This window comes from Delphinapterus leucas, chromosome 17 (genome assembly GCF_059928025.1).
Source record: "Delphinapterus leucas isolate spDelLeu-1000000601 "Yukka" chromosome 17, BTC_Dleu_Yukka2, whole genome shotgun sequence".
Classification (NCBI taxonomy): domain Eukaryota; kingdom Metazoa; phylum Chordata; class Mammalia; order Artiodactyla; family Monodontidae; genus Delphinapterus; species Delphinapterus leucas.
Window position 1 is genome coordinate 14,015,959 of NC_143145.1, and position 19,151 is coordinate 14,035,109.

The 19,151-nt window shown below is 38.2% G+C and overlaps 1 protein-coding gene across 2 annotated transcripts in view; it reads left to right on the forward strand.

Moving 5' to 3' along the window:
• Nucleotides 1-19,151, forward strand: part of LOC111164403 (uncharacterized) — a 110,388-nt gene that overhangs the window by 74,221 nt on the left and 17,016 nt on the right. For both annotated transcript variants that reach the window (XR_016388307.1, XM_089898726.1), the window contains exon 3: nucleotides 1-19,105. This exon is cut by the window's left edge and continues 33,764 nt beyond it. Coding sequence is in view for 1 of the 2 variants with exons in the window: in XM_089898726.1 (XP_089754852.1) it covers nucleotides 19,055-19,105 (51 nt within the window). In the remaining variant the exon portion in view is untranslated. The remainder of the gene's footprint in view (nucleotides 19,106-19,151) is intronic.

Consider the following 19,151-nt stretch of genomic DNA (forward strand, 5'->3'; position numbering starts at 1 on the left):
TTCTGCACGATCATGGGTAATATAAAAAGATTAATTTAGCCTCTTCACAGGATCTGTGTCTCTGGCTTACAAATGTACCTTGGTCACCTCCCTTCTATTCTCTTCAAGAAACAAGAGTCCTGACACTGAGGAGGATCGCACCATGAATCAGCAGGTTGATGGTCATTAACATTGAACTCTCAAGCATCTTCCCATTTTATTATTTGTTGGATGACGTGTGTTTTTACGAGGCTATCAAAGTAAGCTGCAGGAAAGCTGCCAGTGTGTTTCTGAACTGACTTTTGGCAATGTATTTCCATCGGCTTCATGCAGTTCTGCACCTATTAACACATCCCTTTGAGATTCAATTTCATTCTGAACTCCATCAGTTCTAAACCACATGAATCAAATTAAACACCAAGAAATTTCATCAAAATATTCCAATTAATTTTAACTAATTTCATTCAGGTTGACAATTCCAGACACTGAAATTTATGTCCTTCTTGCCAGAGCATACACGAACTGATCTTACTTCCATCAGATCGTTTGCCTTTTACCCCTCTACAAAGTAGCTGTAAACATGGTTACTACCACATCTTTTCAACTTCTACAAAATATTCTCAATTCCTGATAATTTGAAGGGATCAGTGTGTTGCTATGACCATCTCAATCCCCTTCCCTTTGATAGCCAGGACCTCTCTGATATCAAATAGTAGAACAAAGAAGCCAGAGTGGTCTCAGGGAACATTATGGACCACATAATTCCCCTGACCAGGCCTCTGCAGCCTGGCTTAGTACAGCTTCAATACAGCCTTTTTCCAGATTTATATCTTTTTTCAATCTCCTCCCATTTTAGCCTAACCCTCTGCTATCGTAAGAATCCACATTCCATGAGGCAAAGCTTGAGTCGATATGGACATTTTTCATGTTCTGTGGCTCAGTAAATGGACGCATTCTCACCTTTTGAATCCCTCCACCCCAAAGGACATACACATGTCCTGCCTCCCCTATGGCAAAGCTCAAAGTGACATGGGGTCCATCAATCAGGTGCATCTGGATGATTTTTGTGGTTTAAAGGAGAGGGAGGGAAGAAATCATCACACCAAATCCACCGCGAGTGACACGCAGCATTCTGAGGAGGCAGCGGGGGACATCCTGGTGGCTTTGCCCCTGTCCAGCATCACCCATGAAAGCTGTAATGTCTATGTCCATTGGCAGCAGCAATGGGGTCTCAATGGGAACAGTCAGGGAGGGCCATCTGGATATTTTTTCTGACTATATGGCCTCCAGTCACTTTTTTCTGACCTTCCTAGACTTTATAAAATACATAATATCCTTTAAGAATTTCTTTTTTATTTTTTTAAAATTTATTTATTTATTTATGGCTGCGTTGGGTCTTCGTTGCTGCACGCGGGCTTTCTCTAGTTGCGGCGAGCAGGGGCTACTCTTCGTTGCGGTGTGCGGGCTTCTCACTGCAGTGACTTCTCTTGTTGAGGAGCACGGGCTCTAGGCACGTGGGCTCAGTAGTTGTGGCTCACGGGCTTTGTTGCTCCGCGGCATGTGGGATCTTCCCGGACCAGGGCTCGAACCTGTGTCCCCTGCATTGGCAGGTGGATTCTTAACCACTGTGTCACCAGGGAAGCCCAAGAATTTCTTTTTTATTGAAGTATAGTTAATTTATAATGCTGTGTTAGTTTCAAGTGTACAAAAAAGTGATTCAGTTATATATATATATTTTTTTATATATACTTTTTCGGATTCTTTTCCGTTGTGTTATAAGATACTGTGTACAGTTCCCCAGTTGCTAACCTACTGTGTATATAGTAGTGTATATCTGTTAATCCCAAACTTCTCATTTTAATTTCCTTAAACTGCCTAGAGCGAGTAAACTCTGCTATGTGCACTCTAAATTCTGACTGATACAGACCTACTTTCACCACATCTAAGAATACATTTTCACTGAGGGACAATTTATGTGCCAGGCACTGTTCTAGATTCTAGGTAAGCATTACTGCATGACACTGTGTACAGCAGACATAGTTCCTGCCTAACGAAGCTTGTGTTCTCAGAGAGAACTAAGCAGGAGGGTGTATTTCTTTTCAGAGTTTGAGATTTGATGAGAATGAGCCCTCTGGCATGTAAATCTTACACAGGTTGCATGTGGCTGTAAAGAGCTCAGCAGACGTGTTTTTTCAGAAAGCCATCTCAAAGTACATCAGGACAGATATCTAGTGAATGTGGCTGCTGGATTTCCTCTAGTTTCCTGACAGAGGTTGTGGCGACAATTATACTCTGCCTGTCCGTGATGAGCTCCTGCCTGTAGCAGGGCGCCACCATGGAATTCTGCAGTCGATCGTGTTACCCTGAAACTCCCGCATGGTAATTGTATATATTGTTAGCAAGTTTTGACACCGAACCTAATATTCATGTTATAGGTGGAATTCTTCATTATGCCAACAAGAATCATCTTGCTAAATTGTCCAGAGGCTACACAGGAATCACTGGGTATTTCACATGAGAAGTCTGTAACAACAATCTGGATGTGGACCTGTGAAAATCCTTTATCTACCACAAGTCCATCTGGGGCTTTAATTTCTTCCTGTGGGATTTTGACATTTAGCACTGTATTAGTCTACCAATTCACACTGTAAACTTTTTCATATGCATCTAAAAGTTTCTGATAACTTCATTTCCACATTACATAAGTTCTATTCTACACAGTGATTAGCTGAGCGATTTTATCCATTAGCTGAGTGATTTTATCCATTCACCTAACTTCTAACAGTAACCAGTTCTGACCAACTGAATGTCCTACAATTCAATTCTCACAGTAACTACTTGGAGTCAGACTAAGAAGTGACACTTCAGATTAGCACTCCAGTCTAAGACGTCAGCTCCACAGTTTTGAATCCTCAATCCCGTAGACTGCTCTCACTTCAGACGCCGGTGGCAAGTATCAGGTCCCAAGTTACCCACGCTGCTGTTCAACTTGCCTTCAAAGTCGGGGGTTTCCATTCATGGGACTAGGAAAACATTTTGCAATTACTTACTTATTACCAATTTATTATAAAGGACAATTCAAGAACAGCCAGTTGTAGGAAATGCATAGAGCAAGGTGTGGAGGAAGGGCAGGGAGCCTCCATGACCTTTCCAGCATGCCACCTTCCCAATACCTCAGTGTGTTCATCAACCCCAATATCTCTAAACCCCTTTGTTTAGGGGTTCTTGTGGAGGTTTCATTACATAGGCATAATTGATTAAATCATTGGCCACTGATGATAAATTCCCCAGAGGTTGGAGATGGGGAAGAAATTTCCAACCTTTAATCAAGGCTTGGTCTTCCTGGTCAGCAGTCCCCATCTTGAAGGTATCTAGAAACCCCCAGCCACAATCATCTCATTAACACACAAAAGACACTCTTATCACTCAGAGTTTCCAAGGGTTTTAGGACTGTGTGCCAAGAATAGGGAACAAAGACCAACTTTATTATTTTTCTTATACCATAGTGCTTTAATAGGTATGTAAAGAAAAGATTTTAGGAAGGGCAAGAATAAAACCCTGGGGCAACAGCTAGGAAGCTTTTGGCTTAATGCAGGCAAGCACCTAACCTATAGTGGTTAGGCTACAGTGGTAGCAGTAAAACTGATCAATGGGCCTCTGCTTGGAAACGCCTAGTAATGTCGACTACTAAGAATATGGGAACAAGAGCTCCATTTCATTCTTGGGAAGTCTAGACAGAAAATTCTTCTTTAAGCAATTGGACAAGGTGTATCAAGACTGTTGAAAATAGCCATGTTCCTTGGTTCAGAAATTTCATTCTAAAGAATTCATCTTAAAGGAGATATTTTAACAAAAAAAGGAAAAAATGAAAATGTGTGGAGTTATTTATTGTGGCATTAATTGTGAGCAAAAAAACCCTTAAAATCTGGTCATAGAAAGATGACAAAGAAAATTATGGTACTATAACTCAGTGGATTTTTATGCAGCCACTAAAAATTAAAATTATGAAGAAACAACTCATCATAGAAAATGTTTGTGATAGAATATAAAGCAAGTAAAGATCACTATAAAATGTTTGTTAGCTTGTATCCACTTTCTTAAAATTGGTCTTTATGTGAACGTCTTGAAAAGGAACATGGGGGAAAATAATGTGTTAAAAGGGTGTTGAGGATGGTTGTTTTTTTTTTAACATTTTCCATAAATTTTACAGGCTACTGATTGTGGTGTTGGCTTCTGAGAGATTTCATGTTCACTTGACAATGGTTCCATACCAAGATATCAGATTGTTCTCTGATGAGTAAAAGGTAAACTTCCCCAATAAACTGAACCATAACACTAAATGAATCAGAGGGAATTGCTCTTTTTTGGAATCATAAGCCTTTCTGCAGAGCCCAAGGCCAGGGATGTGAAGGTACAAATATAACTGGAATCTAATCCAGAAGCCTATGTGTCCTTTTAAGGTCTTGGAACAAAAAATACACTCTTCTAATACTTTTCTCTTCCCTTCTGTAATCCTTGCTTCTCCATGAAGCAAAAAACACCTCCCGGAAAGGATTAACATTCCTTCTAGCTTCCTTGTTGTGCACACACCAAGGAGAAGCCTATCCTTGTAATAATATCAATCCACTCCCAAGAATTTGACTCACTAGATAACCCCTTCTCATTCTTCATAGGTGTGTGACTGACTCTAAAATGGTATAACTAGAATTTCAAATAGAGTCATTAAGGTCTGTTGAATATCTTGCCCCATGAAAACCTAAATGTAAGTTCTCCTGTGGACAACCAACTCCCCAGTGATGAAATGACAGAAAATAGACGATAAAACGATAGAACACTGAAGTTAAGAGCATACTGCACAGGCTGGTTTCAAACAGAATTGGAATGCTCTTAAAATCAAGAAGGGACTTGACAAGAGTTAGTCTTACCACCATTGTTCCCCCAGGTCCAAATGGCTTCATCAATTATATGCCTTTCCCCACTTTAAGCTCATGACACAAGCAAAGCAAGTATTTATAAAATATATGGTGCTTGTAGAAATCTAGAAGTAGAAAACATGTTCTTTGAATTCAGGGAATTTCTTATTTCATGGGCATAAGAGATTCACTCCAACATCAATTAGAGAACAAACCAAGACATATGTAATGAAATGCTAAACTTAGTGGTCAAGTTATGTGACATAGGGGACAGAACTTCCTCTGGAATCACAGATCAGCTTTAAATTCCAGTTCTACCGCTTACAAATTAAGTGACCTTGATGAGTTATTTTAATGTCCTTGAGCTTCTGTTTCTTTTTCTCTAAAGTGTAAAAACAACAATAGGCCTCATATGTGCGAGAAAAAGTTACCTAATGCAGTGAGGTTCAGGTTTCAGAAAAACGCTTAGAAAGGATGTTTGTGGTATTGAATTTCAGGCAGAGACAGTAGAGCACAATTTCAAAAGCAGGTGGCATATCCAGTATTTTGTAATAACTGTAAATGAAAAGTAACTCTTAAAAATTGTATACAAATTTTTAAAAATTTAATTTAAATAAATAATTTTTTGAAAAGTGGGTGGCATATTATGTTAAAATTATATATTTTTTTATTTATATATATAATATATATCTATAATATGAAACAGTTTGGAGGAGGTGCTAAGTTGGAAGCCATCCTGTGAGTTGATATTTATTCCCCTGGGTTGAGTATAAGCTAAAAGAATTTACCCGTAGACACAACCTAGTGTCACGGAACCAGGGAAATCCCTGCTCTCCTGGATGAATGCTACGGCACCTCTGTAGGTGGATGACATGTAAAAAGCTACTCTACAAAATCTTATCTCATTTAAAAATTGAGTATTCGTCAAAAAACCGCCACCCTCCTTAAAATATAAGGCTTACTGTATAAAAAAGAAGAAAGAATGAAAATATCCTCAATGGCAAAAACACTCACCAGGAAAACATGACCCTGAAAATTATAATGACAGATGAAAATTGTAATCAAAATTAACATAAAAATTCATCAAACAATTGCCTCTTTAAAACAGTGTATATAAAGGTTCAGTAATGCAAGATTAATAAGTTTTAGAGATCTGCTGTACAACAATGAGACTATAGTTAATATTATTGTATTGTACCTTCAAAAATCTGTTAAGAGGGTAGATTTCATGTTAAGTGTTCTTAACACAATGGAATAAAAATAAAATTTAAACACACATACACTTTCAAAGTAGAGAAAAAAAGTGTTCAAAAATATTATAGCCATACAACAATAACAAAAAGATAAATCAGCTTGTAGAATTCAGGGAAAAAATAGTAGGGAAAATAATCATAAATGAAGATCACAGTAGGAAGTTAAAAAAGACAATCAACACTACCAAAAACAGAGTAAGGGCCAAGAGGACAGGATTAAGAAAAGTAGATAAATGAAATGATACTGTTTAGGTACTTAACGGAAAGAAAATGATAGATTGGAAAACAGGTAAGAACTAGTGGCCTTGAGTTCACGAAAAAAATAGCGGGAAAAAAGAATGAAATTCAGAAATACAGAAAGTTTCAATATGCCAATTGAAAGGCATATGTCCCAGGAAAACTTTACAAAATGATCAAACCAAAGCATAACTTAATAAAGTTAATAGGTTTCACAAATAAGAAACAATTCTTCAGGTAATCTGATAAAAAGTTGAAGTCATTTCTAGGGGTAAATAGGCTGGCCGTGGTCTTTTCCGTAGTGATATTAATGTTTATAAATAATGTTTATAAAGTACTTCCTCAAAGAAAGAAAGCAAGATACCAGAATTTTATACTTGAATAGGCAAATACTGTTGAGGTACAATGGCAAAACAAGTATTTTCAGACATGAAGGTACTTGGCAAATACAGCGTCCAAGCAATTTTCTTAAAGAAGTTATAATAGGTTAAGATTCAGCCAACTAACAGATCAGCAGAAAAACTCTAGCAAATGTACTGGTGGTGAGCAGTGAGTTCATTTAGAAATAATTGTATGAATGACTAAAACAATTACGAAAATCATGGCTGTTAAAATAGACTAACATAACCATGACTGTGTATAAACTATATTATTAGCAAAAGTTCGGAAGACGTAAAAATGCCGGGAGGTAATGTAAGTATGCTGAGTTCCTTATATTACTTAGCTGAGTTCATTAATAATAATAATAAAAATATTTTATAACACCTGACCAGGAGTCATGAAAAAACACTTTAAAATACTTCGGAATACACTTGATGAGAAATTTGTAAGCTTTATATGAAGAAACTTTAAAACACTCCTAAAGGACATACACATACAAAACATTTAAATCAGGGAAAGGTATAATGTATCCTATTCTTAGATATAAAGACACAATATGATAGATATGTTAATTATCCCCAACCTAATATATAAATACAATGCACTCCAGATAAAAATTTATAAATTTGATGTTACCATAAATTTCAAATAGGCCCTCTGGTTCTAAAGTCTATATGCAAAGAGGTATTTTCCAGTATATTCTAAAAATGAACAGTAATGAGGTAGGACTATTCTAATTAGACACCGAAATATTTTATAAAGGACACAAAAATTTAACTAGCATTATATTGTCACACAAATTGTAAAAACATTATAACAAAATGGAGAACAGAAACAGCATGTATTAAACCTTGATCCATAAGTGATACAGGTAGCTTTATATTAGTTGAGAAATATGGATTATTCAGTCAATGTTGTCAGTATAACAGGGTAGCCATATGGGGAAAAAAATAAAATTATGTTGACTCCTACGTCAGTCTTCATAACAAAGTAGATTCCAGATAGAGAAAATATTGAAACGAAATTATAAAATCATGAAAATTCTAGAGGAAATAATTTTTCAAATTTTAGAGGTCATTTTTCAAAATAATTTCTGCATGGTAAATATCTTTCTAAGTATAACATAAATTCCAGAGACCATGAAGTAAAAAACTCTATAATTTTTATTAACATATTTTTAAATACATGATGAACAGGAAGCTTACAGTAAAGAAAATACAGCTGGCTCTCAACTATATAAAAAGATGCACAGTCCCATTGTAATAAGATATGCAAATGAAAACTATAAGGAGGGCTTCCCTGGTGGTGCAGTGGTTGAGAGTCCGCCTGCCAATGCAGGGGACACGGGTTCGTGCCCCGGTCCGGGAAGATCCCACATGCCGCGGAGTGGCTGGGCCCGTGAGCCGTGGCCGCTGAGCCTGTGCGTCCGGAGCCTGTGCTCTGCAACGGGAGAGGCCACAACAGTGAGAGGCCCGTGTACTGCAAAAAAAAAAAAAAAAAAAAAAAAAGGAAAACCATAAGGAGATAACACTTCCTAAATATCAGGTTGGCAAAAAGTAAAAAAACAAAAACGAACAATAACACAATGGTTTGATAAGTACATTTGTGGTAGGAGTATAACTTCATATATGCTCTATGATAAGGAACTTGGAAATATCTATTCAATATAAAAATGTACACCCAGCTTTCCACTCTTTGGAATTTATCTTACAGGTATTCTTGCAGCTTAAAATAATGATATATGTATACTGCAGAATTATTTGTAGAAGCAAAAGTTAGGCAGCAACCTAAATTTCCATCAGTAGAGAATTTGTTAAGTAAATCAGACACGGCTAATAGCAATGAATAATATGCAGCCAACAGAAGAATGAGAAATTTTTCTAGGTTACAAATATGGAATAAATCTCCAAGATATATTGTTAAATAATAAAAGCAAGGTACAACGTGTATACAATAATACAGTATGATTTGTGTGTGTGTATGTATGGGTGTGTGTGTGAGTATGGACTTGAAAATTCATAGACTATCTCAGGAGGAATACACAAGAAACTAGTAACAGTGTGTATCTCTGGAGAGGAGAAATGGATGTCTGGGAGATAGAAATAGGAAAAACAAAGCTACATTTCACTCCCCCTCTTTGATTTTGCCAAATTTTGTATTATTCTGCTAAATTTTTGTATTATCTGCTCAAAGAAATTGATTTCTTAAACTATTGCCCCAGGAAATTAGGACCAGATTAGGGAAAGGGGAATGGGGGGGGTTGTTTTTTATTATAAGTTCACTTCTGTTTGACTTCTATTTGACTTAATGTGTGCTATATTTATCTTGTTTTAAAAATTCAAAAATTAAGTATAAAAATAATTTTAAATACCCTGTTCTATTTAAAATACTCTATCCCACTATTCGGCTTTTTGTGCCAATTTTAGGAGTAGAAAATATGTCGCTGTAGCTCTAATAGAGATAAAATGTTCAATGTATTATGGGAACACAAAAAAGAGATCAATTAATCTCTGAGGAAACTCAGAGATGGAAGGTGCAAGTTTAACTGGCCCTTAAAAAATGTTAAATTCACCAGACAGACACCTGTGCAAAAGTCTTGTAGGCACAGGGTACAGCATTAGCAAAAGCATGGGGATGCACAGAACCTGTCATGTTTGGGGAGCCACAGTGATCCGTGAAGCATGAAGGTAGAAATGACAGAGGAGGAATGGCTAGAAATAAGTTGGAAAAGAGAAGGAGGGGTTGTAGAGAAGACCACAAAGGGCCTTGAATGCCATGCTAAGAAATGACCTTATTTAGTGTATCCGCGGATCCTAAACCTGAGTGGTTGTTAGAATCACCTGGGGGAATTTTGTGAAAATACAAATTCCCAGGCCTCTCTCCCCTACCAAATAAATCTGACTCTCTGATGAATAGACCTGGAAATGTGTATTTTGAAACCAAAAATCCCTCTGCCTCAGTCATAAATAAAGGGGAATCATCAAAATTCCGTGTATGGTGTTTAAAAACACCACTCGGAGTGCAAGGAGAGAGGAATGGAACCAAATGCCCCATTAGGAGGTTAATAGGAATTCATCATAGGCAAAGTCCCGTTTCTGGTACCTGTCAGGCTGAAAATTAAGATCTCTTTCCAGGTGCTTAAAGTTCTGGACTTTTTCTTGCCTGGACTATGCTGAAGGTGGGGAAGGAATGAAATTGGGAAGAAAGTAGGAAGAGGAATGTCTGCTGTTGAAACGACTACATTTTCCCTGCCCCTTCCTCCAAGCGTCATCACGAAGTTCACACTGTGAATTTCTAGTCAGAAAGAATACAAAAGACACAAGAGCCATCAAGCACATTCGTCAGGGTTTTTCCTTAGAAGCAAGGACTCTTCCTCTCTTTTATTAAAGCAGCAATAACCACACTCATAACCAGTCCATGTTCCTGGGCAGCAGATTTCGTGTGACCTTTTTAAAAACTGACTCAGTTGCTTCCATCAGATCCTAAGCTGATGTGAATTATAATACACAAATGGTGCTCACCAGGCACTGGTGCTCTTGAATTACTCTGGAGTCCTTCTTCCAGTAAAAGTGTTTCTTCATTGATTCAATACATATCTGTTGAGCACAGAGATACGAAGACACATTAGACATGGGTCCCACCCTGAAGGATCTAACCTTTCCCTAGTGATCAATAGATCGCTGCAATTTCTTCATCCAGCACATTTCAGATCCTAGCAGTGAAGAGCCACCATGAAGTGTTAGCATCCCAAAAGGCTGGATTATTCTTCAGTAGAATAATCCCTGCAAACTTCAGTCTCAAGCTGAACATAGAATATCAAATTTGAAAAGAATCTTCAATCTCACTTTATCCAACCACTTCAATTTATAGATAAGAAAAGTAAGGTGGAGAACAATACATTGATTTGTTCAAAGTTATACAGGAAGCAAAGGGCAAAACTCAAGCTGAAATCAGATGTCTTGACTTCCACTCCGAACCTTAAAGCCTAAATTATAATTTCGAGTTCCAGTGCCATAAGTAATCTTCCTGAATAGGATATGAGTGGGAGTGGGCATTAAATTCACCTCATGTCTTAGGAAAGGTGAGGAAATTAGAGAAATTTAAGTTACTGGAACAGGGGGTATATTGACCCACAGCAGGGAGATTACATGACTTGAGTTTACTCACATGCCCAATTTCTGCAATAGTTATTGAGTGTATATTATCAGTGATAAATAATACAGATAAAGTCCCAACTTTCTGACTTGAATACCCCCTATTATCCCACCCAAGACATATCAGAGTGAGTGTGGCCAATCCATGCTTATTCTTATCTGCACTAGCTCCAAACCTATAGTTCATCTTTCTTCCTTTCTCAAGTTTGGCTCTCAAGACATAAAGCAGAGATTCCAAATACACAGCATGCACGCTATCTCTGTCCTATCCTCTATCCTTGACAGACATCACTAATCAATCACAACACTCTTTTCACTGTATTGTAAGAAGACCTTAGAATCCTTCCCCATACAACTCTACACCACTACTGCTAATCTATCTAAGATGACGTATGATTGTAAGGTGCATGAATATTGCTCATTTTTTTCCCTACGTAATCTCAGCCTGAATCAAAACTTAAAATAGAATTGTTTGGAGATAGAGTACAAGAGGAAAAGAAAGAGAAGAGTTCTAATGGGTAACAAACAAACAAAAAGGGATGTAAGATGGCCCAGAATCAATTCAAATGATTCAATAAATGTTTATTGAGTGTCAGCACCATGCTGGATTGGGGGTAAAATGACATGAATAGATATAATTTCCATCTTCAAAAGTTTCCACACCAGATGGGAAAGATTTCTATAAAGGGATAATTTTTAAGCAATATAGTAATGGTTATAATTGGGTAAGCTCCATGTCTTCAGGCAGGGTTCATGACTGTATTTTTCACTATTGTATACCCAGCACCCACCAACACACCTGACATGGACGTGGAACGCAGTAATATTTGTTAAATGACCAAGGCAGAGGTCAAAGGACTTAATTTTTCTGGAATAAATGGGCAAAGGCCTTAAGGAAAAATCAAAGTTTTCCTGAATCTTGAGAAATCAGTGAGAATTTTCCAGTTGAAGAGGCATGCATAGAGAGAGGAAATCCTATTTATATCTTTGCTCCAAAATTTTGATGAAAAACAAAATAAACCACTTGTCCTCCATTTGTTCATAGATAATAATTACCCACATCCCAAATGACTTAAAAGTGTGCTTAAAGAATATATAATAAAGTGAAAGGTATGACTATGTTTTCATCAAAGCTGTTGTAATCCATCTTTATTTGCTATAGATATCCTAGAAACCCCAAATTCAGCAGTGCTCACAGATTCCACCTGGGTACATGCTCTCAGAGTGACCTTTTATCTGCTTTTTGTGTGTGTGCAACACTAATTAAAATCAATTAAGGTGACATGTCATTGACTGGCCTGCTTTTGCCAGGGCATAACGAAGAGACAGAAGAAAAGACATGAAGGGTAATAATGTGCTATTTGTTTTTACTTCCTAAATTGCAGATGTCTGTTTCTAATGGATGAACAACTAAAATTTCAAAGCACTTACTTCAAGCATAACTAAATGTCTTCAATCAAGCAGCTTTATTAGAGATTTGATTAACATTATCTCTTCTTCAAATGTGTTTGAAAGAATTTATTCCTGAATATATTCTTGAAGAATATCTTCAATCTTCCCTGTCTTTGAACTGTGATAAGCCTTAAGAGCCTACGCCTTCCTCTTTTGTACTTGATTATATATTCTTTTGTGTGGGTGCATTAACTGTTTTATATGTGCTAAATCATGTCTCCAGAGAGCTTTTAGGTCCAAGGCAAAGAGATCAGGCCTTCTATTTCCCTTATGTCACATATAAAAAGGAGAGAAGGCCAAGAGAATAAAGGAGAGGAGAAGGGAAGAAAGGAAAACAGGAGAAAACAGGGGAAAAAAGTAATAAGAAGAAGACCCAAATGTGTGCATGTTGGACACCCATTATCCTCCAAGCATGGTGCTATGTGCTTTCATATAACGTATGCCACTTAATCCTGTTAAGAATACTGTAAAAAAAAAAAAAAAGCACCTCTTCCCCTTTTGAAGATAAGGAAAGTGAAACACAAATTGGTTACCAGCTGAATGCCAGAAGCAGAACAAAACCCAGGTCTGTCCTTTGTGTTTACTTTTCCTTCTGAAGGAAGTTGCCTTGTCAAAACCCCTTCTCAGGGGACAGAAATGGACGGCCCTGTCTTATACCAACAGACTCTGACTCTCCCCCCATCCCTTGGGCACAAATGACCAAATAGGATTTCGGCATCTGAGGCATGTCTCTGTCCTATGTGAAAAGATTAAGCCATTCAGATTATTTTTATAATTTGACTTAGAAAATAACTGAGAGACTGAATGAGTTAGATGTAAGACACATGACCAAAAATAATAAGAAATTTCCTGTCAAGCCACAGGATAGAATATATTTACAATACTTATAACCGACAAATGACTTATATATGGATTATATAAATAGTTCACACATATCTATGAGGAAAAGGCAGACAACATTACAGAAAAATGGTCAAAAGGCTTGAACAGTTACCTCACAAAAAAAATATGCTATGTAGGGTGGCCATCTAACGTATCATCCAAACTGGGACCACTTTTGAAATGAAAAGGGCCCTACTTCTAATTTTATCAAGACAACAGAGTAAGCCAGGACTGACCCAAGCAAACTATGATGTATGGGTCATTCTACCCAAATAGCATCAAATATATGAAAAAATACTTGACTTCGTAGGTCATTCAGGAAATGCAAATTAAAACTACAATGAGATACTTCCATACACCCATTAGAATAACTGAAAAGAAAAAGAATAATAGTACCAACAGTCAATTTTTTTTTTTAGAAGTAACCCTTTTTTAAAAAAATATTATTTATTTTATTTATTTATTTTTGGCTGTGTTGGGTCGTCGTTACTGCGCGTGGGCTTTCTCTAGTTGCGGTGAGCAGGGGCTACTGTTCGTTGCGGTACGCGGGCTTCTCATTGCGGTGGCTTCTCTTGCTGCGGAGCATGGGCTCTAGGTGCACGGGCTTCAGTGGTTGTGGCGCACAGGCTCTAGAGGGCAGGCTCAGTAGTTGTGGCGCACGGACTTAGTTGCTCCGCGGCATGTGGGATCTTCCCGGACCAGGGCTCGAACCCATGTCCCCTGCATTGGCAGGCAGATTCTTAACCACTGCACCACCAGGGGAGCTGGGCATCTGGGGAGTTTATCTTCATCAAAAGCTTTTTCAGTGATATAAATGAAACCAAAAATAAACTGAACCAAGTGGATGATAAACTGAACCAAGTGGATGAACCAAGTGGATGATGAACCAAGTCATTCCAGTCCATGACTTGACCTGGAAACCAAGTCATGTCTTCCAGGACAAGGACTAGAAGACTTTCAAAATGTAGTGCAAATAGAGAAGTATCCTCTTGGTTCAAACCCATCATCTTTCCTGGTTGTATAAACCATGAGTGGTACCGAAATAACAGGTCTTATGGCATTTCATGTTGACACATTTATTGAGCTGTACAATGTGCCAGATGCTAAGCATGGGGTGATGGAGCTGAACGTAACATGACTTCTCCTTTTGGCCTCTTAGCTTTTGTCTGTTTTGTTTGACACTGAATCTCCAGCACCTGGAATAGCATTTAGCACATAACAGCACATTCATTTATGGAATGAATCAGTGAATGAGTAGGTACAATAGATATACAAACAAGCACCATGCAATGGAACATAGTAGCTGTATAACAGGCTTCAGTGATGCAGGGGAAGTAGTTATTTCTCCAGTAGTGGTGAGGAAAAGCTACACAGAAAGGACTATTAGGTTGAGCCCTAAAGAAATTTCTCTGATTTATGGAGAGACAATGGAACACATCACAAGCAGGGAGAACACCGTAGGGAAATTTGGGGTATGTATGTGTGTGCATAGTTTGTTCAATTCTTCTTTTCCACAATCCAATCAATGAAAAGTGAGGAGATGCGATGGTTCACAGACCACAAAGTACATACTCCAGTGGTCTCCTAAATCAGCTGGTCAACTCTGTCCACACAAAATAAAGAGGGATAAAGAGTTACCCAGATCATATACGCTACTAGAAAAAATAAAAGAATATTTGAGGATTTAGTTCTCCAGCTTAGTAATCTTCCATGGTGGTTTTCAAATTGAATTTCATATAGCCCTAGGGTATATCTAAGAGGTACAGCTTCATAAACCACCCTGGAGTGAGAGTTGGAGGAAAAGCAGACAAGGCCCCAGGGCCTCCACCCCTGATTTAACAGCAACAACTCCTCTTTTATCTGTTTTCTGTGAGATTTTACTGGGAAAGACATTCTCTTTATAACTAGGTAGTTATTCTACATTTTTAAAAAATAAAGTTTTAAACAGCTGACCTATAAAGTGAAAACTCGCAGAATAATTGTACATCCACTTACTGTACTTTCTGTAGACACAATTTAATCACTGTAAGTAAAAAGAGAACTCAATGGGTTTTTATTTCTTTGAAATTATGATCTACCCTGACATTCCTAGTCTACAAGGGAGTAATATCTAGTTGTGATTTTTAGCACCATAAAAGAGAAGGCATCTGTCACAATTGTCTCAAAGATGAAAGAGTTGTCAAAGTACTAATTTTGATCACCTCTCCCCATTCTCATATCCTGTACCATGTTATTTTTTTGGTATACTTTGCACTGGGAACTTCGAGCCCTTTCAAACCTGTCTCTTGGTTGCCATGCTGTTTTGGTGGCTGGGTGTGAGAAATAAAATATTATCTCACGCTCCTCTCTTAGATTTTTCCCCATTTAGTCTTAGTTCGTGACTTTATTTGCATGCATTTACATTCTTCATTTCATTTATAAAATAAGTCAAGGGATTTTATAGGCCTGTTTAATGTGCTAACATACAGGATGCCCATGCCACTTCCAGATAATTTATATATTCAAATGATTCATTTCCTTCGTTCTTTCCTCCAACTCTCCTAAGTGTCACTATTCCTCTTTTAGCAGATGGAATATTATAATTTTTAACAAAGCAATTTTATAAGTTCCTGAAGCAATAGATGTATGTGTGTATACATAATTGAAACTGACCAAATACATATATATAAATATATGTGTATATAAAATTTGACTATTTATATCACCTGTATATAAAAGATAGCAACAGCCAATTTCTGCTCCTGCACTAGCCCTGCGTCCTTGGCCTCCTCGATTATAACATAGGAGTAACTGTATCTAGAATTTATATAGAGATGCATCATATGTATACAATAGCCATGCTGTAATTGATCTTTATTTCCTGCTATTGTTCTTTCATGGTTTTGACCATAAACTAAGGAAACTGATTTTAAATGTGGTCAGAAGTGTTACGTTTAGATGAGCACTGTTTTTCCATGTGACTACCCTAGGAAACAGAAATGTATTTCAACAATCTTTGTTTATTCAACAAAAATACATTGGCTACCGCTACCCATCAAGGAGGCACTGAGCTTGGGATTAAGACTGAAATACACAAGATCCACTCTTTCTTGCCATTTATATCCTAAAGGAGACAAATATTAATCAGAAAAATCACACCACTGGATGTACAATTACAATACTGGCATGAGCTAAGGGTGAGACAGAAAGGTCCCATTAGGGCCTATGAGAAGGAGCTGATCCAGCCTGAAGGGATCGGGAAAGACATTTCTAAGGAAGGACCTCTTGAGTTAGGATATGAAGGATGAGTGGCGAAGTAGGCACAGTGGGTTGGGGGAGAAAGACCAGAAATCAATGAGATCAGCAAGAGGAAAGCCTCCAGGAAGGGATAGACCATGGGGAGTATGAAGAACAGAAGAAAGACCATGAGTCAGGAGCACAGATGGAGAGATGAGAGTGAAAAGAGACTATTGGCCAACAGTGACCACACATCTCTAGATGCCAGGCAGTACTCTCAGCACTCTACCTGAACTAACTCATTCGATCTTCACAACAGCCCTACAAGGTAAGCACTACAAGGTAAGGTGGAAGCTGTGGGGCAAGTACCATACTACCTCGCGAATGTTACTGAATACTGAAGAGTAGAGGATAGAAGAGTTCATTTATTTAACAAATATTTATTGAAGGCTAATTGCATCTCAGGCACTCTTCTAGGCACTGCTTTATGTGGGCAAAAAGAAAAGAAAAGCAGGAGAGAAGAGAAAAATCCATAGGAATCATGGAAGCTTTCCAGAGGTACTGGGGCCAATAGTGTAATTCTGTTCTGCTAATGGAGTGTGAGGGGTCGACTGGCCAGTTGGCAAAGACAGATCTATGTCATTTTCCATTGGTAGATATTCATGGCCATATCTCTCCTCTTCCTAAAATGAAAAGCAAAATTGATTCAAGGCATTTGCTTGTAGCTGCAGAAAGCTTTAGGGAGCAAACCAGTCCAGCCGGTCACCTGGCCCTTCCAACCATTCCTTTCAGCAACTTTTGGAACTTCTGATGACAGGTTGAATGTGTTCTCCTCAAGTCCCTGAAGCATAGAACCACCTTGTGTGTTCTACCATATTCTCCTCTTTGGTTGCCCCTGTGGTCTTGCTGAAATCACACCTACTCACAATGCAATTCTGCACACCAGCCCAAAGGAGATATTTCTGGTCTCCTTCCACTTTCACATGGCACATGTTCTCAACTCAGTCCCAGGAAACAGTCTGGAAAATTTGTAACAGAAGAAAAAGAGGTGGTTGGAACCCCAGATCTACTGCATCCTTTATCATGTGTCACAGCCAGGACCAGGTATTTTTCTATAAACTAGGTTCATTCCTCCTATTCCTCCATAATTGCACCCTCAACTCTGTTCTATTTGTAAAGATCTTATTTGGTTCAACTGGGTCAAGACTAGAAGGGGACCAAGCCGTGTGAAATAGAGGAAGAGCATGGGCTTTGGACTTATACATGAACCCTCATGGTTACTAGAGTCAGATTACCTGTCTCGAATTCTAGCTCCACCACATGGCAGTTCCTAGAGCAATTTACTTAACTTCTCTATGCCTCAGTTTCTTCATCTATAAAACGGGGCAATATTCTTAACTCCAGTTTCATAGGGTTACTGTGAGGATTATATTAGATATAGATATATGTAATAGATCTATTATATTCATAATATACCCATTTATATATAATATATAAATAAATACTATACATAAAATAAATACATATAATGCACTTAAAGCAGTGTCTAAAATTAGATGTTATTCTTACCAGATGTCCTAATTATCTATTGCTGCATTAAAAAAACCACCGCAAAATTGAATGTTGTAAAGCAAGAGCCATTTTATTAGGCTCACAGCAGAGATAGTGCATAAACTAGAGTGGCTTGAATGTCTGGAAGGAGCTGAGACAGCATTACTGAGGCTCTGTCTGGTGTCTCCATTCTATCACTTGGATTCCTTAGTTATTCTCCCCAGGGTGCCTCCTAGACCTGGAATGTCCAAGATAACTTACTCATATATCTTGCAATTGTGTTGGAATGCTGGAACAGCTGGGGCTGCGAGGACATCTCTCTATCTATCTCCATGTAGCTAACTTAGACTTCCTTGAGGCATGGTAGAATCAGGGTAATCAGACTTCTTACCTGGCAGCTGGCTTCCCAAGAGTGAGCATTCCAAAAGAACCATAAGGCTCCTTATGAACTAGCCTCCGAAGTCATACACGCATCCCTTCTGCCACATTCTATTGGTCAGCCACGATTCAAGGCATAAAGATGACACAGAACATAAATACCGGGAGACATGACTCATTGAAGTGCCATCTTTGGAGACTAGGTATCAGTTTTCCCTTTGGCCTGCAATGATCCACATCCTTCCCACATGCAAAATAAATTCACCCAAAGAGGGCAGCAACAATATCTCTCATCCCACACGCTCTTCGATATTACCTTAACAGTCCCCCGCTAAGATGGAGAGTACATTTCTCTACCCCCTTGGATCTGAGAGAGGCTATGACAGCTTTGACTACTAGGATACAGTGGAAATGATGTTGTTCCAGTCCCATTTGTAGCCCTAACTGACCTAGGAGCTTCTTCTTTCTTTCATCTTGGAAGCTAGTCATCACTTAAGAAGGGTAACTACCTTGAATTCACTGTGCTGTGAAAAGTACAAGCCAAAGGTCCTGAAGGATGAGATGTGATGTAGGAGGAGAAAAGGACCAAAGAACACCAAGGCACCAGGCACATGGCTAAAAAAGACATCTTGGACATCTAGCCCAGTTGATCCTTCAGATGCCTCCAGCCCCAAGTGCCGTCTGGCTGGAACCGTGTGAGAGACTCCAGGTAAGAACCACCCAGCTTAACCCAGTCAACCCCTAGAACTCTGATA